Source organism: Phalacrocorax aristotelis, chromosome Z (assembly GCF_949628215.1).
Source record: "Phalacrocorax aristotelis chromosome Z, bGulAri2.1, whole genome shotgun sequence".
NCBI lineage: Eukaryota > Metazoa > Chordata > Aves > Suliformes > Phalacrocoracidae > Phalacrocorax > Phalacrocorax aristotelis.
The window spans coordinates 20,256,779-20,281,267 of NC_134311.1; the positions used below are offsets into that span (position 1 = coordinate 20,256,779).

Consider the following 24,489-nt stretch of genomic DNA (forward strand, 5'->3'; position numbering starts at 1 on the left):
AGAGTGAACTGTATTGAAGTGATGCTGTAGTTTCTGTTTGATGCCACATAGGTATGGTTTTTGTCTGAGCTATGTGGAATTGCAAAGGTTTAACGTGTTGAGCAGAAAACCTGGAAGCTTTGGAAAATGTGCTTAAGTAGAGACTGTGAATGTTGATGGTTGGTGAATGCTTCCTACTGTGATCGTAACACAACACGATGTCAACACTTTGACAGCACTTGGTATTTTCAAGTCTTGACAGGTACTTTTAGGAAATTGTTCAAGAGAACAGTTAAGTACAAGGGCGTGTACAGTCATTAAATCTCCTTTGCAACTAATACTCACTTGAAGTGTTTCTACAGTGCTTCATATCCTAACAAGATCAGGAAAGGCCAAAATGGCCCAGAAAAGTCTTCCTCTCCCTTTTTTTTTTTTAAACACTCTGGTGGTGTTACTTTGAACAAAATTATGTATTGGAATAAGTAAACAGTAGCCTTAGTCTCTGGATTAAAGCCATCATAACAATTTATGCTGTTCTGCGCCCAGAGGAGGAAAAGCTCATTAGTGTATTTGTATGACTGTATGTTCCAATACAGTCCCTGAAAACTTAATTCACAAATTTATCTTACTTTTCCATTTTTTGGAATAAATGCTATCACTTCATCCTTCCATGGGGGACATGAATTTGCAGTATATGATGGGAGAATAAATGTGCCATTTTCACTTCACCCTGCCTCCTGGGGTATCACTTTGCGGCCTGGGGAGTTAATACTATCTTTGTCTCAGATGTGGTATACCAAGCCTGGAACATGTTATGTGTTTCCAGTTCAGTGGAGAGAATGCCAGAAAATATTCAGGAAGTGGAGAAATAATGGAGACTTTCCTGTGGCTTAGGCAGAGCTTTATGGCTTATAGCAAAGGAGTTAACATCATGTAGTAAAAAGAGCAGGTTATTTCTGAGTATGTTCAGAGCTTTGTGTGAATCATGTTTTCCATATTGTAGTGAAAACTGTTTGCAGGCTGGATTTTGGCTTGTGTTTCCACACACTAGCTACCTTTATTCACACTGATGAGCATCTTTCACAGGGGTACCTGTGAGGAAGCTGTTGGTGCTTTTAGTACCAATGAAGTGTTGCTCTTCCCCTGCATGGGGTTAATTGTGGTAACTTCTTTGCTCTCCCTTTCAATAAATTTGTCCGAGATTTTTTTCAAATCTACTGAAAGAATTTGAATGTGTACTTCCCACTAAAGGGGTGGAAGTGGACATCCTGATCTCCTTGACAGATGCAGATATGGCAGTCTAAATGTACCAGTCCATGTCCCTAGGCTGCCTGAAAAATACAGTCTGGGGTGTCTGTGTCAGCCATATTTATGGCTGTTGAGTTTGTTGTTTACATTATTTCACATCTTATAAACTTGATGGTTCATGAGCAAAAGGTATTTATGCTTACTGTCTTACAATAAAGGTGCTTCACCTTTCCTGTTTTGTAGTAGTTTCATTATGTCTTGTACTTCTTCATATCTCTTCCATTAGAACTTTTCCTGTATATTTAACTTCTTCATATTTTTCCTGCATACTGTTGCTGTTGTCTGCAAGCATGACCATCAGTATTTTGGTTTTATCTTTCACTACTTTTCTTGTATTATATGTTTTCTCCCTAAGGCTATTGCTATTGCCCCTTCATAAATAAAATACTGCCCTTAATACTTGGCTGTCTGTGACTTACCCTGACATGAGGCTAATGACCTGGACCAGCTGACAGAAACTCTTTTTCAGTGGTGTTAATCATTGAATCAGTACTGCATTGTCCCCTGAGTGGACCCATGCTGTGAATTCTGAGCTAGAAACATGTTAGGCTTTCCATGAAACCACTGAGTATCAGCATGAAATAAAGAACCCTCCCCCTGTGAGGACTGCACAGAAGGATTCCCCAAACACGACAATCACAAAGAATTTTTGAAGACGAGAAAAATGTATTTTCATGTGGTTTCCTTTAAGGAAACAGAGAGATCCATCTGATGCTTGTGCACAATTCTTGGTAGAATAGATGTCTGTAGAGCAACCGTGCTGGAACTGATCCAGCAATACAGGTGACTACCAAAGGCGAACACAGAGACACCCCAGTGCAGCAAAAGGGAGCCTAATCACAATGAGTGCATGATGTGGAAGTGGGTAGTTGGAGGGGTGCACAGCACACCTTCTGTGCTTTCCCCGTGTGAGGAATATGGCTTGCTTCCTAGATTTCTTTCTCAATTAAGGACATGAAACAAAATAGAGCAAAACATGCTTTGATAGATTGTGTAGGCTGTGAACGTAAATGTAATAATATGCAAGAGTGAGAGATGTGGAGCTTTTTTGCCTGTAGGTACCAAGTACTTCTGTGCAGTTCCCCACAACCCCGTACTGTTGTCTGTAACAGTGCCTTTTACTTTGGTTGCACTGTCTGAACATGCAAGTGCTTGATTTCACTCCTTCACACAGTTTATGCGAAGCTTCTGTTTGTTACTTTTCATGTTTCTCTTTCACCAAACCAGAAACTGTTGAATGTGCAAAACACTTGCTTTCATTAGTTTTTCTTGTAAGAGAAAGGTCTTTTGAGAGCCTGAAATTTTTGTTTCAAGGCATTTTGAAATTTGGGTTCTTTCAAGTCAGATCAAGCCCCCAAACTGTGCAATTAAAAATGATTTACACATTTTCAAGACATGCCTTCCTCTGCAGTCTTGCTTAGTCAGATGAAGAGGTCCAGCTTAGCTGAATTCATAAGGAGAAGTTGGTAAAGACTGTTCTCAGGAGCAATATCAATCACTGATGCATGCTAGAGGAACTTCAGGGCAATTCCAAAGCACATAATGCTCCCCATTCTCATGGCTGAAACTTGTTTAAACACAAGATTTTTGTGTTCTTCTGAATAGTCTCAGAAAAACCTGGAAATATGCTTAATTTTTTAAGTCTGCTTTTTGTAAGTGTCAGAAGTCTGAAAAGTAATTGCATTACTAAGGTGGTTCAGCTATACCCCTTCTTTCCCTGTCACATGCTGTTTCCATCTTGAGTTACAAGTTCTAGGCAGGAACTTCTAATTTGATTTATTCCTCTCACAGTTTCTTGGTAAGATTGAACAGAGTTTGAAGAGATGTCCATCCCATTCTACAGTCCAATTTATCTTAGATTTCAATTCCAGACAAAAATAGCATTCTGATCTTTGTTATGGTTTAACAATTACAAATGACTTGTATCATTTGCATTTGCACCCACTTAAGCCAGAGTGGTAGTGGAATCATATAGAACAGTTTTGGCTTATTTTGGTTGGTTTGGGGTTCTCTTGCCTTTTCTTAACCACTTTTTGAGCCATCATGGAAGGATTGTAAGATTGGTTCAAGGCTTGATAGCAAAATCTTCAGTAGTTAATGCTTTTGAGGGAGAACTAGGATTAAAATTCCTGCATAAACTTAAAGCTCATTACCACTAAGGTGTTACTGACAGCTTCTTTTTTCTGTAAGTTCCTCTTTAATTCTTTTTTTTAAATTGGTATATACAAGTCTGAGATATGTTTGTTTCAATCTTGACATGCTTTGTGCAAACTGGCACAGCATTAATTTTAATTCCTGACTTGTATAATGTTCTTAAAGATTGACCTTGTGTAACCAGTAATAATACATTGTCTCTTACATAAGCTATGATTGGTATGTATTATGTAAATATATAAAGACAGAATATTTCCTATTGGAGTTAACAATTGATAGTGTCCTGGTATGTGCCTGACCTGGCAAAGAATAATGTTGGGAAGCAGTAGCTTCAGAGCTAGTGTTAATAATTCTGTTACATGTACATGCACGTGTATTGCATGTACATGCAGTGTGCTCTGTAATGAGACAAGATTCCTTCTTATGCTATATTAATATTCAGTGTGACTATGAAGAGTAGTGTGGGTGCTGGCAGGCTTTCCACTGTGGTTTTGGGTTTGGGTTTTTTTTCTTTATTTTCTGAGCCTGGATTGGTGGGAACCAATATATGTCTCTCATAAATTATAGCAGCAAAAGCCTGCTCTGAATCATAGGTTTTCAAAGTATTTTTGATCTGTGGATGGGTGCAGTGCTCCTCAGAACAGGTAAAGTCTACTGACAGAGGCCCTCTTATCTTTGGAGTAATCCGTGGACTTCACAAACAAGGGATCTTCTGGCCCCCAGCAGGAAGCACTGCCATTTTAAGTGTGTGTCTTCTCTTCCAGGTGGACTTGAGCTTGCCCTGCCTGGGCACTGAGCTAGCTGGGTGCAAAGCAGCTCTGACCTCAAAAGCCGCGTAATCACACTGGCGTGGCAGAGCAAGCTGGGAGCTGTTTGCAAAGGGCAGTGTGGGCACTCCTGAAATAGTGTGTCAGCTCTAGCAGTTCCAGAGGCATTTTGTAGTTAGGTAGAGCAATGATGCCTCTGACTTGTCTCATTTGAAGGCATTAATAACACGCTTTCAGTCTTTCAGTTAAGTGTGTGTGGGAAGGTTATGGTGGAACACTACTAATTACCAGCTGTTTAGTGGAGGTCTTGAAGGCCCTGCCAGATCAGTCTTCTGGCTGATTTGAGTGGCAGCACAAAACAGATATGAGCTGTGGCTACGTGTTTGAGTGCCCATCTGTTCATAAACTCGTATTATACTCAAGCTATCTACATCCCCTGTTCCAGTCTATCTCACCTCCCATGGTTAAAAATGGTGGTGAGGCTATGGCAGTATGAGCTTTAGCATGTTTTGGAGACTGCAGGACAAGCTTTTAAAGCATTCAAAAGGAGAGGAATGTTTCATGTTTGTCCTCACCGTTTTCTAATGTCCTGCCTTTTTCAGGATTAGGAGAAGGTAGTCAAAGCGCTCAACAACTAGATACTGCTGCAAAGGGTATGCTTGTCCTTTTGCAGCCTCTGGCCATGTGGTCCTGCCCCCTCCCATGCTGGTGCAAGTCACAGATGTGATCAAAAATCACTGTACAGAAATAAGTGTTTTTCTGCTTGTTTAATGAGCACAACCGGCGTCCTGAAAGAACAGACAAACACCAAAGCTGATTCAAAAGAGAGGGGAGATCTTTGGAGCATGCAGACAGCCAGGACTGCTCTGGGAGCAGTGAGCCATCATGGTTTATGATGCCTCACCTTTAGTACACTGGGCTCTCCAAAAGCAACAGGATGAGTAGCAGGGAGCAGCTTGTGAAGCACCAAACAACACTGAATGAGTTTCTAGTTGTCATTTCCTACAAATCATTAATAAAAGTACAGTAGGTCCTTGTTTCTTTTGGTTCAGATATATCAGAATAATAAGAAAAAAATCCAGCTAACTTTCACTACCTGTAAGGAATTACAATTATTCAAGATGCTAAAACTGTTTCCTTGTATTGGAAACAAAAGTTCATGCTGTTAACAGGTAGGGCCATCCTTGCTTTACCTTTTACAAATCAATTTATTCCCTTAGGGAAGAAAGATTAAACCTGGAAGATACTACTGCCTTCAGTACTGCTTAATTTTTATAGATGCATTTATAAATTGTGAGGGTAATCACAGTACTCTTGCAAATCTTAAAAAGCTGTAAATGGAAGTTCTAAACCTAGATGTACTATATGCAGTGTCATAGTATGCAGTGTCTTATGACATAGTTGCAGTAAGTACTGAATCCTTCACAGAAAAGGTGAAAAATGGTAAAAGAATTATGAATTGTCTCCTCTGTGTTGGTGAAAGACCTTGGAGATTAATATTTTAGGCTTTCTTTCTCTCTTTTTAGTAAAATTTAACTGTGCTATTTGACTTTTATGAGGATCCATTCTGAGGCAGTAGTATCCAGACACGTGCTTTTCCTTCAGATTCAAATAAGTAACCCTCAGTGTGTTGTCAGAAAGCTTGTTGGTCCATCCCCTGATTTTTAGGCAGTTGTTTAATTTTCCAGATCTGAATTCCATATCTTGTTCATAAATTGGATCTATAGGGCTATGCTGTTTTTTCCTGAGTGCCTTTGATTACTGTGTACTAAGATTAGATGTTTCAGCACATAGTTAATGATCAAAATTTGTTTCTTACCAGCTGAGACAAGTTTTCTCCCACCTTAGAAAATAATGCCTTCAAGTGATGGAATCAGTAATGTTTGGTGGTCAGATCTTTGAATCATGGCAATGTAACTATACTGTCCCTCTTATAGTCACTGATTTTCATGTGTTACGTGCAGTTTGTTTTGTATATGAGAAAATTGTAAAACTTTAACTTAAAAAAGAAGAAAAAATGGACAAGTAGAACCTTTTCCATCATGGGGACCTTTCCCTGAATTCCAGTGGCATTCAAACTCGTCTAATAATAAGATATGGCAGAAATACCTTATTTTAACACGTCTCTCTAAAAAAAAAAAACAAAACCATCCCTGGCACCTCTCTGCCCCTCCCTTCCCCCAGCCCACAAACTCTCTTCTCTGAGATTATGTAATTGAATAAGTTTAAGTGCTGCAGAGTGCAGGAGCAAGATCCTGCATATTAAAAATGAGTCATTGGGTTCTTTCCTAACAGAAGTTAAACTGACTCATCGTATTGCATAAAGTTTGCAATACCACAGGCCTGATCTGATATTAATCTTTAAAAGTACACTGGTGACTATAGTTGTGTGAGTTTATATGAAGTCACATCAGATGACAGTCTGATCTAGAAATTCTAATGTAAATTAAATAACAAAATCTGAAGTTATGTTTCTGTTATGTGTAAAATAAGTAAATAAAAAGTACCCCTTGACATGTCTTCTTTAAAACTTTGAAAATGTAAAAATGCAGTACGATCTTTGAGTGGGTAGACTCTTTTCTGGCTGCCATTGGAACAAGAGCAATATTGTTGAAAATTCTAGTATAAATAGATTTTTCTCCTTGACAATCTTCAAGATTCTTCAGGAAACTTTTTTTTCCCCAATTACTTAGGTTTTTTTTTCCCCCCTGTTTTAGAAGAGCTCCAGTTCTTAAAGTTTCTGGTTATACTTTTTATAAATTATACTTACCTTTGCTCCAAGTTAATCCCCTTGTGGATCCTGCAGAAAGATGAAGATCCCTTGCAAGCCTGAAATTGTATTTTAAGGAACTGTAGGAATATATTTATGGGACTAGTCTATGTAATCATCTCGAATATTGACCATAATTTTATGCTATGCATAGCCATCTCAGATAAATCCTAGTTTTCAGTATTCTCTGTGGCTGTCTTACTGTACTGTTCTTTCTTGTTGTGATGCCCTAGAGGGGAAGATGTACTATTGAGAGAAGACTAGATGATGATTTTAATTCCTTGGATATTCCATGGGACTGTTCCAGCCAGCCATTAAACAAAGTAAAATAATCCATGGGAGAAAATAAACCCATGTATATGCCTCCAATTTGGTTGCAGCTTTTTTTGTGTGTGTGTGTCTTTTTTTTTTTTTTTTTTTTTTTTTTTGGTCAGGGAATGAAAACTTGATTACTCTAACCACAGATGCAAAGTTCTGTCACTTTTACTGTTTGTTTCAAGGTGGAAGGCTCTTTGAGCAGGTAATTTGTGATTTTGTGAGGCTGCCTGACAGCCATTAGTAGAGATATAATTGGTTTTTGTTAGAGGTGAAATTTTGAGTCCTAGAGAACATACTGAATTAGTTCCCAGTTCGCAAGGTGCTTGCAGGTCACCATACCTCATTAAATGAAAAGTGACAGAAACTTGCCAGAACTCTTTACCTATGTATGCATGGCACTGCAGAAGTGTAACTATTGCAAGGGCATCCATTTCCTGAGATCAGCTGCTGAAAGTGGTATGAATGATACCCACTTTGTAACTGAAATATTGGGAAAGTGGTTTTAGGGCCCAGTTTTGTTACAGATGGTATTGTACCACGCTGAGGATTCACCCTGAAGTCAGTGGGACTACTCATTCTTCGTGCAAAAAGCACGTACAAAACTGAGCACCTAGGTTTACTGAGTGACAGATACATGGAAGTGTGTTTTATGTGAACACACTTGAATGTTTAGCTTGTTGGAAACAAGCAGTGTGATGTGTCTGTTGCTGCTTCTTGTCTGTTGGAAGTATTTTATAGTTTGTGTATGCCTGACTGCTCTTTCATCTCTCCCTGCCTTCTTCTGCTGTCTACTGTACTGACTGCCTATTTCCAGTGATTAGGTTTTCAGCTTTGAATATTCTTTTTTTGTTGTCCTCCTTAAGAGATTTTAAGGCGGATTTTATGGCTTTTACCTTAGTCCTTTTTCCTAGTATTTTGAATTATTTTGAAGTTAGCCAATTTTTAAAAAACCTTTTTTATTTGCAGTTTTAACTTGGTTGTTCTCTACATGTATGTTTTGCACATTTTCTCTGTGTTGTTGCTTCATATTAGTTTATCACAAATTTAGAGTTTCTTTCACTTGTTCTTGATTTTTTTTTTAATACTGTTAAACAGAGCCATGGGAATATATTTTTGCTTGACATCTGAGGTGCAATTTCAGAAAACATCAGAAACGTACTATCTAAAAAAACTTTTGTGGTTTTTAATTAGGAAAAAACTGATATCTACAAACAAGAATGAAGGACCAGAAGTGTTTCAATAATCTCCTTTCTCTTCTGTTTTTCTCTAAGGAATTCTTTAAATAATTATTTCAGGGAATGAGAAACCAAAAAGAAAACGTCTTCTAAATGACAAATTCTACAGAATTATAGAACCTGCTTTTCTTCATAGTGATGTGTTTTCTTATGTGCATTGATATGAGATGGTCAGTTCTTGTGTTCAGTAAATGAAGATCCACTTCACTGGCAGAATCCCTCATAACAGTATTGATTTTGTTTTGTTTTGTTTCCAGTGCAATGAAACTTCCTTCTTTTTTGAAGCACGTAACAAGATGACATGCAAACATCTCTGGAAATGCTGTGTAGAACATCATACCTTTTTCAGGTGAGTGATGCAGAAGTTGTGGTTTCATTACCAAAAGGAGGGAGATTATATTGAATAAGAACCTTGTTATACCTATAGAGTGGCGTAACACAGGCTTGCTGCCTGGAAACACATTTTTGCTCTTGGTTATAGAATGCTCTTAGAAGCTGATGCCTTTCCTTTTCTTACAATACGTGAAACAGTAATTTTAAAATTCAGTAGTTTGGTGGGTTTTTTTGTCTTAGAATTCTTTTTGAAACAGTACGTCAGGTTGCATAAAGTAGGCTTTAACAGAAGTATCCACAAATGTATATGGCAGGATTTAAGCTGATTTTCAGCTTAAATCAGGTTTTCCGATTTAAAGCACCATTGGCTTGAGTGAGGCCTTTGGATTTCAGACATTACTATTTTCTACAATGCACAGAAATTTCATTTTTTGATAGAAAGACTTACTAAATTTGTGTAACATTTTGCTTACTTATTGAAGTGTATAAACTGTTTCCCATATTACACATCTCAAAACACTTTCTTTTACTGTTGCGAAAACACTAACAGAAATTTGCAAGGGTGTCTAGCTAGGAGCTGGTCAATGGGATGCTTGGGGCTGGCTTTAGCATTGGTGTAAATGAGTAAGCTCAGAATCCCTCCTGCAGTGTCATTACTGTGGCATGTTTTTGCTGGCTCCTGTGAAACATTAAGCGAAAGGCTTCTGTTGCCAGCAGTTTACAGTAGACTCTGAAATAAAGAGAGACAAAAGATAGATGTATCTTTAGGTATAAATGGGGAGAGCATAAGCATGTGGCTTTGTGGAGCTCTCAAGCCCATAAGAGTCTGCCTGGAGTCAGGGGTGAAGAGGAACTGGCAGTAATTTTTTTTTTTTTAGCCTAAAGTTTGTATTTCTCTTTTCTTGGGAAGGCAATTGTAATTGATACGTATGTATGTAACTTTGTTGTTTTATTTTTCAAACTACATAGAGTGCCAGAGAATGAGTCAAACTCTCTGTCAAGAAAATTCAGCAAGTTTGGATCCATAGGTCATAAACATCGGTGCAGGTGAATTTATTTCATTGTTTAAACTTCAGTTTATTCCTTCTTCATTCTTTCTTTTCTCCTTTTTTCCAATGAAAGAAACACCCCACCCAGACTATGTGTCAGAGCAGTACTGCTGACAAAGCATGAATCAGGGCCATTTTAACAGACGCTCTTCGGGAGTTTGGCTGTTTTGGGACAAATGTGGGTTATTTCTCATTCTCCAGATCCCCAGAGTTGTCTAGGGCCTGCCATAGCCCATAGTGAAAGTCAGAGCAGCCTTGGCAATGCCTTAAGGCAAAATCTCCTTATAAGTCCTGAAATTATGTTTATGTCTTAAAGGGTTTTTCCTGACAACTGGGGAATATCAAAACGAGGAGGCATGTTGGCTGCTGCCTTTCTTCAGGGAATTAGCAAAGGGCTGGTGCAGAGAAGTGTATAAAGTCTGTAACTGTGGTGGCCTTCTTCACAGCTGCAATTGAGCTAATCCTGTAGCAGTACTGCTGGTGCAGTGCTATCGATTTAAAAATAAAAATGAGGGCAGATCTGAATGGAGATGGGGGTATCTTTTCTAATTGGAATAGCTGGCAAAATTGGATAAGCATTCAAGGCTGCAAGCCTTGAGAGGTGCAGTAAACTTCAGGCTAAAGGTGTATACGGTGCACTTAGTCTCAATTTTACCTTCAGTTAATGAAGTAGGCAGTGTGACATAAGGGGCGGTTAGTACTGTGATACAGAGGAAGATGTGGCCGTGACAGTGGGCTTAAGATCCTCTAGCTGCTGTGCCACAAAGGACTAACAGAATATAGATGTAGTTAAAATTGTAAGATGTCAGAAACCCAATATTTTTCCTAAGTTTTGTTAGGACATTGTATTTTTAAGTCTGTTTAAATGACAGGGTCTTTGTTGAGTGAGTAAGGCACTTGATTTGGCAATTGGCGACCACTGTTTTAAATCCAATTCTGTCATGTTGACTGAAAAATTTTAGGCTAAATAATTAATTGTCTGAATTTACAATTGCTTTAGAGTTGCATATTCAGTGAACCCGAAAGGGAGAGGGGAAAACTGCAAATCAAAACCACATCTGAAAACCAGGCCCCTTTCCTTTTCCAATTTCATTTTCCCTCTTGGTCAAGTGGGGATAAAAATAGTTTTTAATCTTTTGTAGCTATTCTGAAGCTGCTGGGTGAAAAGCCACTGTATTTAGTAAATTCTTTATGTAATTCTTTATTTCTATATAGCTATAACTATATGGTTATATTCTATATCTAGAATATAGATATAATTCCAGATCTATATATAGATAGATCTATATGTATTTTATATATAGAAATCTATATATTAGATCTAGATATAGAATATATATATCTATAATATATACATCTATATAAATATACAGTTTCTACTAAAAACTACGTATTTCCTATAATGGCAAATTTTATAGGTTTTTTTCCATGGCCTGCAAATATACCAGGTTTGTTCAGGTTTTTTTTTTTGCTTGTCTCTCTGTCTGCCCTTCCTGTCTATATTTCCACCATCACACAAGAAATACATGGATCATAATGGGTAAGGCTGACAGTTGTTAGTTAGGCAGTTCTTCGTCACTGCCTCTTAGGAAGACTTCTCTAAAAACAAGAAAACCATAACCCCCAAATTCTGTAGCAGCTCCTGCATTGGAGTTAGTATCGGTGACAGATACTAGTAGCAGCATGTAATAGTATCTCTATTACACTTGTCATCAGTCAATCAGAATTCATAGTCAACTGTCTGTTACCTTTGGATGTAAGATCTTGCTTGTAAGGGAGGCATTACTGATGGAGAGATGACTATGCCAGTGCTGAGCCTGAGCTCATGTGACTGAATCTCGACTGTCTCCAGCCAGGATCACTGGTGTGTTTCTGTCCCATGTTCTTCGAAGTATTTCATAATAATCCAGATTATTTGGGTTATCATATTATCTGGCATGATTCAGCTTCATTTTGCTGTAGATAATAGGGGAATGATTATACTGCCTTTAGGGTTTCTTGTTGGATCCTGACTCATATAACCCCATCTGTGAAACTGGATAGCAGTTCAGGGGATTCTTGCCAGAGTATTGTGGATGAGTTTCCTTTGCTGGGCCATTTCTGCAGATTGGAGCAGGGTACTGGTGTTGGGGCAAAGGAAGCTTTCTTCTTACCAGGACCTTTCTGTCAATTTAAAAAAAAATACCATGAAGCAGTTTACTAGATTTGAGTTATTCCTGCTGGTGCTGCATTAAGTTTGTCTTCCTTTTTTAAGGAGTTTCAGGAGTTACCTGTGATATGGATTGCGATGTTGGGATGATGGTCATTACTGACAGCTGTGATTATCATGTTAGTTTTGTCTAGAACACTTCAAAGTATATATTTCCCTTCTAGTATGAATTGCTCCCTGTTTTGCTGCAGGGATTCTTGAGGGCTCCCCCTGACCTGAGCAGATGTTCTGGTAAATGTGTGTTGTGATGTCTAGTTGATTATACAATGTTAATGATAAATAGTGATAATCAACTGGTGTTTCATGTGTTAACTCTCACCTTGGAATTCAGAGCAGCAGTAACAGCATTTTCGTGTGCTTCAAGAATCTGCATATCCATCAGCTTTGATTGTCTTCCCTCTTTGCCTTTGGTTCCGGTCGTAGCACCAAAAGCAGTGACAGTGTTGTGTATCTCTATACATGATTACCTCAAAGCAGAAACCATAATCCCACTGTTTGACTGTGAATGTAAGGGGAGCATAATATCTTTTGGCTTTTTTTTCTTTTTCTTTTTTTTTTTTTTTAAATCTTGTAGGTACTTCTCATCACGTGGCAGACAGTTTTTGGGAAAGCAATTTCCTTGTCTTAAGATCAGATGCTTTGGCTAATATGTGGAGGTGTTAGCATGAGTGGAAAGGTCTTATCCCCAGATGTTTTGTTAAAACTGCTTCTGAATTTGCAAGACTGGCATGGTTGCTGAACTTAAAAGTTGAGTAGAAGTGTTTTCTGGCTAACGTGGGAGCAAATGAAACATTAAACTGAATATCAGAAAACAGCATTACTGTGTTGTAATTTTAGAATTTGGGGGGGTTGTGTTCTTTAATTCTTTTACAAATTTTGAGAAGATAAAAATTCTGCAGTGCTGACTACCCCTGTGGTACTATTGGTAAAAATGCAATCATCCTGGTGGAGTCTGTTCACGTAATTCAGAAAGTCTGCATATGCAATGCCTGTATAGTTGCGTGGCACTTGCTAGTATGATACCTGTTTACTTCTAAGTCGTCAAACTGCAGGTGTTTAAGCAACTGAGAGTGAATACTACCCAATTACTTCTCTTGTGTAGTAAGTTTCCAGAAACAAGCACGGAGTTTTGGGGAGGAATATGAGGCCTATTTTACATTTTTGTTATGAACATTTTATTCTGCTTAGTCACATGGAGAGGAACATTCAAATGAGTGTAAAAGAATTTATTTAAACTTAATAAATTATTTAAATTGTGCAATGAAGAGCCTCACTGTAAATGGGAATTAGGACTTCTACTCAATTTACTATCATTTGGGCCTGTGCTAGGGAGAGTACTTTATTACAGTTTGCTTTGCATGGAGTTTTCCATGCCCTTTAGGTTGTTATTCCACATGGCAGAGAAGTAGGCGCTTACTGACTGGGACTGAACAATGTTAAATATGTGTTTTCCTGAGATAAAAACTTACAGAAAGAATTGTGGAAGTAATCAAATTATTTAAGAAATTCTTACAGTAGAATACATTTGAGGTTACAAAAGGTCACACTATCTTAGCCTGTTCCTAATAAACTATTATTTTGCTTTAGTTGCATAGCTCCTCCTGAAAATGCCCGATATAGAAGAGATTGGCACAATCTGTTGATGATTCTGCCAATGACTGATTCAAAGCAAAAGTCAGTGTAGTGCTACTCTGCAGGAGAACCAGATCTGGGGTGAGAGGTGAATAGCTAACAAAAGATGCTGCCCAAACACCATGGATTTTTTCAATCTGAAGATCCTCTGTTTCTTTGATCAGTTTTTACAAGTGTTCTTCCATTATTTTCTTGTGTTTTCAAGTGGCAGGACATCTTTGCAAATGACCAGAGACCCTTCTGTGCAGCTCCCACGGCCTGACCAGTCCATTGAAAGAAGCCGCAGCAAGACTTACCCCAAAAGAACACAACAGACCGGTAAGTCCTTCTCTGCTGGGCCTGTGGAGAGATGTCTTCTTTGTTCTTCTGTTCATTTAATTTTCAAGAAGCAACTCAGAGTTGCTGCAGTGTCCTCACGGATCTCTCAGAATAGATTCAGTATTTATACCTAAGTTAACTGGATCGAAAAACTCCAGCTATGTGGATAAAAGTAAAAGAGATGGTATGGCTCAAACATGATAAAACACCATGTTTGTAGGTCTAATGTAATGTATGAAAGGGAAGTTTGAAAACAGGCGGTGAGAACTTGGCGGGGGGGGTGTTTCAGTATTTCTGTCTCTCTCTACCTGTGTGTCTTGGTTGGCATCCCATTGTTCCAGCTGCTTGACCCAAGGTGTCTCTCTTGTATATACTCTTACCAGTTTAAGGGCACTATCCCTTTATTTTGATATTAAGTGGAACAGAAGTTAGTGCCATGACCTCTGCAATTTTAACATGCTTCAGATGTGTGAGCTGGAAATCTATTCTGCATGCTGAAGATGTCAGGGGAGGTTGGAAGTTTTTACAGGTGTTAGAGGAAATGTATAGGATTAAGTACAGATCACAGGAGTCATGCCCAGAATAATGGATGTTTCCTGAAATTTAGTAATAGAGGCAGAAAGCTTTTCTAGTGTCAAGCTCCAGTTCTACATGTGATTACATGTGTATGCTTAGCTTCATCTATGACAGCAGTCACACAGATTTCAATGGAACTCATGCATGGAGTTAAGTATATATGTATGTGTTAGCAGTTTGAGAAGAAACTTGTCTGGGCTTTAAAATGTAAGCAAAATTTCTCTTTATCACGGGTTAGCACAGCATTAAAAACTTTTGAGAGTCACAATTTTTAAAAAGAGAGCAGGTATGTACATCTGGAAACCTCCCATGTTTATTCTGGATGCCGTCTTTTGACTCAGAAACAAAACTGGTGTGTTCTGCCTTTTAGCTGCAGTCAGCCTTGAAGTGTAATGTATTTAAAAGTACTGCACTTGGAAAATACAAGCAGTTTACAACAGATGATTTTTAAGTTTTATTTTATTTTATATAGTTAAGTGTAAGAAGAGAAGGATTGGTTTGCTTTCTGGTTATGATACCTTTTTGTTGTGTCTGCAGTTGCCAATGGGTGCTTAAGAGGCCGAGAAGTTGTTTACCCTTGAACCTAGCAGTGACTTAGACTTTTGTTCAGCTGGGTTGTCCTGTTCTTAGGGTGGTAGCTCAAGATGAACAGCATTTCCCACCTCATTAGTCCCCAGTTCAGTTGCACAGAAACTGTGTGGCTCTTCAGAGGCAACTGAAACTCAGCCCTTAGTTGAAAATAATGTTTGCCTTAGTGCAGGCAGTGAAAGTCAGTCTATATTGCAGCAAGGGTGTGCATGTTGTGCTTGTTGATAATTTTTGGTCTCTTTGACTGGAATTGTGAGGAAATTGTGAAACCTTCCCATGGCCTGTTCTGCTGAGGTAATATGATGCAGAATTCTCTGGGCAATACATCTTTGGTTTTTTTGGTGGATTTAAACACTTTGTTTTACTTTAAAATAAAAAGGCTGCTTTATTACCATCTTACTCATATGTATTTATGTAATCTGTATCCCCCACCTGAGTTCTTTTGCTTTTGATGCTGCTTAATTGATTACCCATGTGTTCCAAGTGTGCAGCCATTTTCCATTGGGGTAGATGTATTACCTCAAATGATTGTTAATTTAAATTAATTTGTTTCAGTTCCCACTTAAAATATGGGCTAAAGGAAGAGAGCTATGTCATTCAAATTCCATCTTTCCTGATAAATGAGCATATTTTTTTACTCTTTATTTTTTCATTTTGGATTTGGGTATTCACAGTGATAAACATCTAGTACTCTTTCTCCATTTAAATGGGATTTCAGATGCTGAAGGCAGACTAGTAGCTGCTTCTTCATGTGTCAGACACCATGTGACAGTCTGTTCTATGTCATTTGGGTAAATCCACCCCTTTTTACTTAAACTGGTTCTTGGATATAGCAAAGTCCATGTCACACAATAAATCAAGTCTGTTTGATTTTTTTTTTTTAAGTGTCAGTTGTTTAAAAATACTAATCCAGTGTAGATTTTACTTTTACAGAATAGTTTTTATCTCAGAAATGAGCCTGGTGGTGTAAACCGTTTGGAGTTACTTAAAGCTTTCCCTGACTGAAATGTTTGAAAGAATAGTACATTTCTTCTTAAAATAAGTATTCCTTTTACATAATGAGTTTATGCATTGATGGTGAGTCCTTTGTTCTCAGTTTTATGTTTCTAGTATGGTGTAGTAAGATTAAACATACCTTGTTCAACATTTTAAACAGGGTGATTTTAATTTGCATGTATTACATATTTCATAAGGCATTTTCTGCCAAATGCCAGTTAAATTAGGATCCAGCTGGACATGGCTTTTAATTTAGCTTTTTGGAATGAAAATCGGAGTTCCATCTATTCTCCTCAAACCCAGTAGCAACTTAGAAACAGTTCTTAAGCAGTATCATCCTTCCACCTTCTCCAAGTTCAGCATCTTTCCTCACCTGCTTCTTTACTTTTTTCCCTTTTCTTAAGAAAAGCTTCCTTTCTGCAGCTAGTTCAGTTAGCCATTTTGGGTTTATTTTGGTTTTTTTAACAGTTGATACAGTCGTTTGGGGGGCAATTAGATGAACCAGTAGTTACAAATGCCTGGCTGTAGCATGTGCAGTCTGCATTGCCTCCATTGTAGAGGTATGTATGAAGTCTTAAAGCCTCTAACCTCTGGCATCTCATTAGAATGTTTTCCCTTGTTCCTTCTTTTTGTATACATGTTCTGGAGTTATTTGTGGTTACATAGTGCGTGTGTTCTATTTTTTTTTTCTGTCACCTGAAGGTAGAGCTTAGCTATCTTTTGGAGACTGGGCGACTAACAGTGTTTCTTTGTCTCATTGGTCTATTAAAGTATGCTAAAGTCACTAGGACTGCAGCCACTAGATGAACTCTGGGTTAAGAGTTGGAGTAGGTGCCAAGAAAATGATAGAGAATATTTACTTTTATGTTTTCAGTAAAAATATGTGTGCTTTAAGAGAGGGATTGAAGGAGATGATACTGTGAACAGAGAGAAACTAGCTTTCGTGTATAAAAGCCACTGCCCTTGATTGATTCCCCTGATAGGATAGACAGTGAAGACAGTTTGGCTTTAGCATGGCAGATCATTTTCATAGAATCCAGATTACAGTGGTTTAAAATGTAGTATCCTCCCTTTTGTCACTTGCTTAATATGTTTCGTATCAGAGTTCTTCTGGGGTTAGTGGAAAAAATCAGACCAGGAAACTTCAATGGCTATGCAATCAATGTTTTTATGTTAGTGCATTTTTTGTGTGTGCGTGTTTGGATGGCGTTCAAGTTGGTGTTCTGTTGGAGAAGGGTTTTTTGTTCTGTAAAGTCTTACGTATGGGATATGCGTAGCTTGTTTTGTTTGCTTATTCTCCCTGTTTCCTTTCAGCTGAGAGAGAGTTACAGTTGCATTTTGTTATGGTTGCAAATCATAAACTCAAACATGGAACAAAATCTCTCATTATTCTGTCTCACCCTTCTAGGGCAAGACCGATAATGTTCGGCTTTCGCAACAGTGCGTAGAGTGAAAGCATTCATTATCCTTGGCTGAATGCTGCACGCGACAAGCTCCTTGGGAGCGTCCTCTCTGGACAAACATTGATGTAACCAGACCTGTTGCTGGAGGTCTGAGTTCACTGAGCAGTGGAAGACACATGGCTTGGGCGTTGTTGTTTGGTAGCTGAAGGGCTTGAGTTGTCCCTGCCTTGCACGCTGGGTAGTTTTATAAAGTAGTGTGAAGTAAGTGCTGCCATTCTGATTTGAAGGCCAGGTGGAGAATTGGGAATGGGTATTGCAATTACAGTACTGTCTGTATTATAATAGTCCCTAAGCAGTCACAGGCAGTCATAGTCCCTGCCTTGACTAAGTTCCTCAGTGATGGTAGCTAGAACTGTTGGTCTGGTGCATTCAAAGTCATAAATCTTTTCCCAGAAAGTTGTGAGATTGGGTTTGAGAGTTAAATTTTAGAAAATTAATCTTGGGGTAATTTTATCTATTGACTTACTTATTTACTTTGAGCTTTACACTTTAAAGTTTATTTTAAGTTATAGGTTTGTAACAGGATGGATGTGACCATATCTGCATTTCATGCATGTGGTGTGAGATGCACAAAACCTTGAGGCTACAGGTTTGGAAACCAGTTTGGAAAATAAACATTATCACAAAGTAGGCTGTGCTAGTGTAGACATACAGAAGTCCATTCATTTTTACAGGCTCTTAGTAACACACAGTGCAAAGCGTGAGCTCTTGCTGCATGTTTTCCTTTTGATCACACTCTATTCTGCTCTCATTAATAGATATAAATACAAACACTACTTCCAGATAATGTCAGTGAAATGGCTTTAGTTGATAAGAAACAGGCATGACAATCTAATTAGCTTGCCAGGCTTCTGAGGTTTTGGACATTTGAGTTTTAAAAATGCAGTTGCCTATTTAAATTGAATGCACAAATCACATCAAGATGGCTGTAAAAGGGAATCAAAGTGTATGCATTGACCTTATTGGACAAGTTCAGTGCGATAATTGCTGACAGTAACTTATCTGGCAAAAGGTAAACAACCAGGAGAACCTGCTAAAAGTCAGATGTTCAAGATTTCTGACTAAGGTATTTTTGAGAGGCCTATTCCATTGGCATGCAAGAAACAGTGGTATAGATAAGTTATGGCAATGGGGTTAGTGTTTGGACAGTTTTTCTGGAGTCTATTATTGTATATTAGGGATGGTGTATCATACAGAGGGGTACATTGGTAGAACAGTACTGTAGTTAGTAAAAGATACATGAGGTGGAACATACTTAAAGACAATTACTACAGTTTCTGTAAGTGTGGACAGAAAGCACCTGATTAAGCTAGTTATTTGTACAAAAGAATTGTACAGCAAGAGTTTTTTTTAAAAAAAGCAAAGCAAAGGTCCTCATTGTGGGCAGTGGTGGAGTCAAACACGGCTAATATGAGGTCTTGGCTCAGTAGAAATCTGTTTTGTATTTCTGGGTGGATTCTGCCTCTGTGTGATAACCACTGGTATGCTGTCTTTTCTTTGGTTTTCCCTCAACTAAGTACTTGTTAAAATAGAGTGGTAACCAGGGAACTCAACAGTGAAAATTCACTAGTACTAGTACTAGTACTGGCTGCTCCAAAAGCTAAGGTGCCCCATGTAGGCTCTGCAGCACTGGCCTTTTTACAGGGCGCTCAGGGAGTTGCAAAGGCACCACAGACTTTCTGCACTCAGGTGGACTGACTCTGCATTGCATAATCCGCCATCCCTTGACACCAAGAAATGACTGGGTGTCTGCAGAATGCTAAGGCCATTGCCAAACATAGCAAAGGATGAGTTCTGCAGGTGGCTATTAGTTTATAGCACTTGACCCTTGGCTCTTTTTGTAGCCGTTGTTTCATAGCTATGACATGTTTTGGAGCATGAATTCTTATTGCTCCATCAAGTTATGAGCACTCTGAGGGGCTAATTGGAAGCTACTTCACTTACACAGTAATATGTGAAGTACTGAAATTATTTCCTTTTTTGAAAGTCGTATCTTTGCTGATTTCAGTACTTTGTGGGCCAAATTACTATACTGGGCTATTTTGCCTTACATGTTTGATGGCCTAGGAAAGGCAAGCTAAATACATCTGCGTGCAAAAAAATATGGTCAGAAACCCTGAGATATCCTTGTAGTTTAACAATTTGACCTACTCCATTTTTATTTCACTACGGGTACCTTCCTTAAAAGAGGGAAATTTCTGATTATTTTCTCATGCACATTAATTCAAGAAAGTTTTTCATTCAGTAATTCTGTCTTTTTACCAAGCAGGTCATAGTGGTAATGTAGCTATTGCTTCATTCTTGAAAACAGAAGATGACTGTATGGGCAGATGTGCAGTGCTGCAGAGAGTCTGGAGGGTTGGTTGTCTCTTATTGTGTAAAATAGAGGATTTGTTCAGAATGCCAGAACTTTATTTTCTGTCTGTGAATCTGTCCCCATTCTGCATTTCCTTCTTCAGAATACTGCAGATTCTTCCTAGTGCTTATGCTTGCATAAACAGCAAAAAGTCCCTTGAAGGAGCAAATATTGTACAAGACATGACCCAGGCTTCTCCCTTCCCCTGCCAGGCATTAGTCTGAAAAACTAAGTAGGGAAAGGAGTAAACTACATCATTAAAAGTGGTAAGGTCAAACATGTAAATGGCTTGGTTGAGTTGCCTAAGCAAATGTGACTAATACCACTTGAGTCTTTCAGCAGCCTGTGAGGCATCTGCAGAAGGCTAGCAGATTTAACCTGTAGGAGAGGCAACTGATGGCCAGGCAAGATGCCTTAGGATATCTCAAGTGTTTGTGCTGAAGCGGAGGAGAGTCCAGAGACTTATGTCAAAGAGGTGGTATGGAAAGTTGAGGGAGATTGTGGAGAAATTCTTTCTCTGAGATTGTGGAGAAGGCTTATAATGGAAAATCTCACCACACCTTAGTTTAGGACATTACATTTTCGTTTTAGCCAAACAAAAAGGCTTTGTGTTTGTACCACTGTAAGTAACAACAATGTGATGCTGTTGCTTGTGTCCAGAGGACATAGTATTTTCTTGTTAGGAGGCTTACAGGCTTCATTCTGTTTCATTATCTTCAGTGAACATGTCCAGACCCGAATATGCATCATCAGTGATGTTGCTTTGTTGTTTTACTTAATATCTGTTTCTGGAGGAGGTAGCGGTTTTGTAAGAAATGACTGAAATTGCTAGTTAGATAGAGTATGTGTGAACTGAAGAAAAAATATGGATTAATATTAATAGCACAGCATGGAAGCTAAATGATAGCACCAGTAGGAACAAACCTATCTTGATGATTAATATATTACTACATACCAAGCTGAACAGAACAGTTGTTTTTCTGTTCATAATACTGAGCTGTATACATCTGTAGAGCATAATCTTACCACACCACTTTGACATTAAACCAGTATGAAACATTTAGATTCCCTTGGTCCTGACTGCTCCTAAAACATGAATACACAAATTTGTTTCTTTGAAGTCTATTATACGAGGGCTCAAAAAGAAGGAAAAGTGCATGTTCCTTCTGCTTCTTCAGGTTCCTTTTCATAGCTCAGGCGGGGACTTAACCGCCAATAGTGCGAAAAGTGCAGGATCAAAGTTGAAAGAGTATTAGGTACAAAATTCGAAACTAGGCAGATAACTTTCAAATATTGGCCAAATGTTTCTGACTCATTGAAACTGATACTTAGCTGTCTCTGTCAGAGTATAGCTCTTTATTGTCGCTCTCTATTTACATAACTGGTTTTCTAATCCATGGATTTACAGTTATTATTTTCTTAGTCATAACTTGGGGTATGTTAGCATTGTGTTGCACTGTGTTGCTACATCAATTCGAAATGGTTTCTTAGAACAAACATATTCAACTTGCTTTACTATCTGATCTAATGATTGTTTTAGAGGGCATAGTTATGACACTGGAGATTCCCAAGGTTTTTCATACCCTCACACTTTTTTTTTCATTGGTGACTGAGCAGGGAATTCCCTTCTGGTGGCAATGTCATAGTATCCCTGTGAGAAAAACAGCTTTGAACTCCTCTGTTTCATGTGGAAGATTAATGAATGTCCCCATGTTAAACTTCCTTGTGATGTGGTATAACTAGAAATAAGGATAAGACAGAAGTGTGATCTTTATGCACCCTTAGAAAGTAGACCAGATATCTTGTGTATCATTTTCTCTCTCATGCTGCACTGTGTTCAGTAGGTCATTATTCTGAATAGGTGTGCAAGCATATATGTTACAGGACTGTTCTGTTTGTGTTTTTTTTTTTTCAGGATCTAAGAACATGAGCCAGATTACAACAAATGGGGAAAATGAAGGAACTACCAAAATTATTGCACCTTCCCCTGTGAAAAGGTACGTAGACCAGCAGTTCCCTTCCAGCTTTTAAGAGATTGCATTTTGCATTAGATAAACACATTTAGTAACCATTAGTAACAGTTTATCCTGCTCTTAAGTTTAGGATCGTCTGATCTTCTGTTGACAAAGGTCAGAGAGTGTTGCCCAGTAATTCATTTTAACACACCGTGATCTTCTGAGGAACATGGAACGGGGTCCCAGGTGACACAGAGTTTGGAAACACACAAATCGTGACAAGTTAGTGGGAAGGCAAACAGTCTTAGTTTTAAATATGAAAAAAAAAAAACAGATAATGACCCAAGGGGTCACGATAGTCCTGTGAAGTCCTATGTGTCCGTGGGAGTGGTGGGCTGGCTGGCAGGGCCCTCAGGGCGTGGGTCTCCTGCCTCTGCACAGGACAAGGTCTGCTTGGGGTGTGTAGGCCCGGAAGAACTGGGCATGGCCTGTCTTCCAGCAGGGCTGTTGATCTTGCACTCCGTTACCTGTTACACTGGTAAACCTAGAACAAAACTCATGAGTGTGTGTGCCTGATCCTTAGGAGCAGTAAATTGCCAGGCCTCCTCTGGACTTGCGTGGTCTGCTCTGTTTAATTGTCAGTGCTGAAGTGTACATTTCCAGCTATTAGGCATATTTGAGAGAAAGAGGTGAGGCTCAGGTTCAGAAAAGGATTTATATCCACACCCTTAATTTTAGGTGGAATTTGGGTGCCTGAATCAAAAAAGAGTGATCTGGCAACACAATGAGTCAAAAACTCGGCACCTAACTTCTTTGCGTAGTTGCCTGAATGTCTGTCTCTGCATGCCCAGCAACTCTGACAGGTTTTATTGAGCTGAGCGCCTATGGCCTTCTATCTCCATTGAAGCTGTGGGCTTTGCATACTGGGTATCTAGACTGACTTCTGAAGAAGGGTCTGAAAGATTTACTGCAAATACTTGGTGGATACTGTTTCCTATTACTTAGTATTTAGAACAGTTGCCTCCCCCCCCCCCAAAAAAAAAAAAAAAAGCTGAGTTTAATTGCTTCCTCAGTTTGAAGGAATTGATTCAAATGTTCTAGCCCTCATAAAATAACACTAATAATGGGTTAAAAGAAAGTTTATAATTTTGCCACTCGGTCATGCTGAAGCTAGGCCATTGAGCAGAAAACAATACAAAGGTATATAAATACCTGCAGGGAGGTGCAAAGAGGATGGAGCCAGGCTTTTTTCAGTGGTTCCCAGTGACAGGACCAGAAGCAACAGGCACAGACTGAAACACAGGAGGTTCCCTCTGGACATCAGGAAACACTTTTTCACTGTGACGGTGACTGAGCAGTAGCACAGGCTGCCCAGGGAAGTGGTGGAGTCTCCCTCCTTGTAGATGCTCAAGAGCTGTCTGGGTACGGTCCTGGGCAGCCGGCAATAGATGGCCTTGCTGGAGCAGGGGGTTGGGCCAGGTGACCTCCAGAGATCCCTGCCAGCCTCAACCGTTCTGTCATTCTGTGATTGGCTAGGTTAGAGAAGGGTACAAAGCAAGAAGTACCCTTATTCCATAGTGAGATTATGACTGTATTGGTAAGAGATAGGAACCCTTCATTACAGTTTGTGCTCCAAATGCTGTATATAAATTTTTAGCAATGAACTGTTAAAAAGAAATGGATAGGTAGGTTGTAGAGCAAGAACCAAAATAAGGGGCTCTCAACATGGCAGCTTTAACGTTCTGAGCTTAGTTTCTTACCTTGACAGTTTAAAAGCAGTTCACAGGCAGATTCTCACTGAGTCATGGTTTCAAACAGTGTTAGTCACTTACAGCAAAAAAGTGTTGGAAGTTGTTTTTCTTCCATGCTCTCTATTTAGAAAATGATTTGTTTTTCTCTCCCTGCCTGCACATGTAAAACACCTTACAGGTCTGTCAGGCTTAGTATGCGTGACAGGCAGCACACATACTTTGTGAAGCATTTACAGTTTGGTAGTTTACTCGATCCTATGTAATTCTGGCATTAATTGTCAGTCATGCTTGCAAAGCATCTTTCAGCAGCTCTTACAAGCTGAGTTTTCGAAGTTTAACATGTCATTCACTGTAGAGATACAGTTGGTCATTTCTGCATAAGTGTTATAAATTCAAGGTAAACCATAAAAAACCCCAACATCACTAACCTCACATGAAATTCAGATCATAACCTTTTCAAACACTTTGAACAAACTCAGACCCTTTTGCAACTGCATTCCTGGAGATAATACCAGTATCTGAAGAGCTGCCATGCTGTAGCTCTCTAGCTGTAAAGTGTGTGGCTGCTCTGAAAGAATGACGACTTAGGAATCTGATGCAGTGAACTCTCCTCCCAGGATAATTTCTCTCTCTGTCTTCTAAGATTTGAGAACATTGTATGTATGTCTTTAAGTCCAACTTCAATCTAAGTATTGTTCAGTAGTTTATGCTGTGCAAAAACAATTGCTTTTT

The 24,489-nt window shown here is 38.8% G+C and overlaps 1 protein-coding gene across 4 annotated transcripts in view; it reads left to right on the forward strand.

The window, feature by feature from the left end:
• EPB41L4A (erythrocyte membrane protein band 4.1 like 4A) overlaps positions 1 to 24,489 on the forward strand; it is a 139,512-nt gene that overhangs the window by 83,782 nt on the left and 31,241 nt on the right. For all 4 annotated transcript variants that reach the window (XM_075079303.1, XM_075079302.1, XM_075079301.1 and 1 more), the window contains exons 10-13: positions 8,789 to 8,880; positions 9,834 to 9,911; positions 13,960 to 14,072; positions 21,967 to 22,048. In XM_075079303.1, the coding sequence (XP_074935404.1) occupies positions 8,789 to 8,880; positions 9,834 to 9,911; positions 13,960 to 14,072; positions 21,967 to 22,048 (365 nt within the window). The remainder of the gene's footprint in view (positions 1 to 8,788; positions 8,881 to 9,833; positions 9,912 to 13,959; positions 14,073 to 21,966; positions 22,049 to 24,489) is intronic.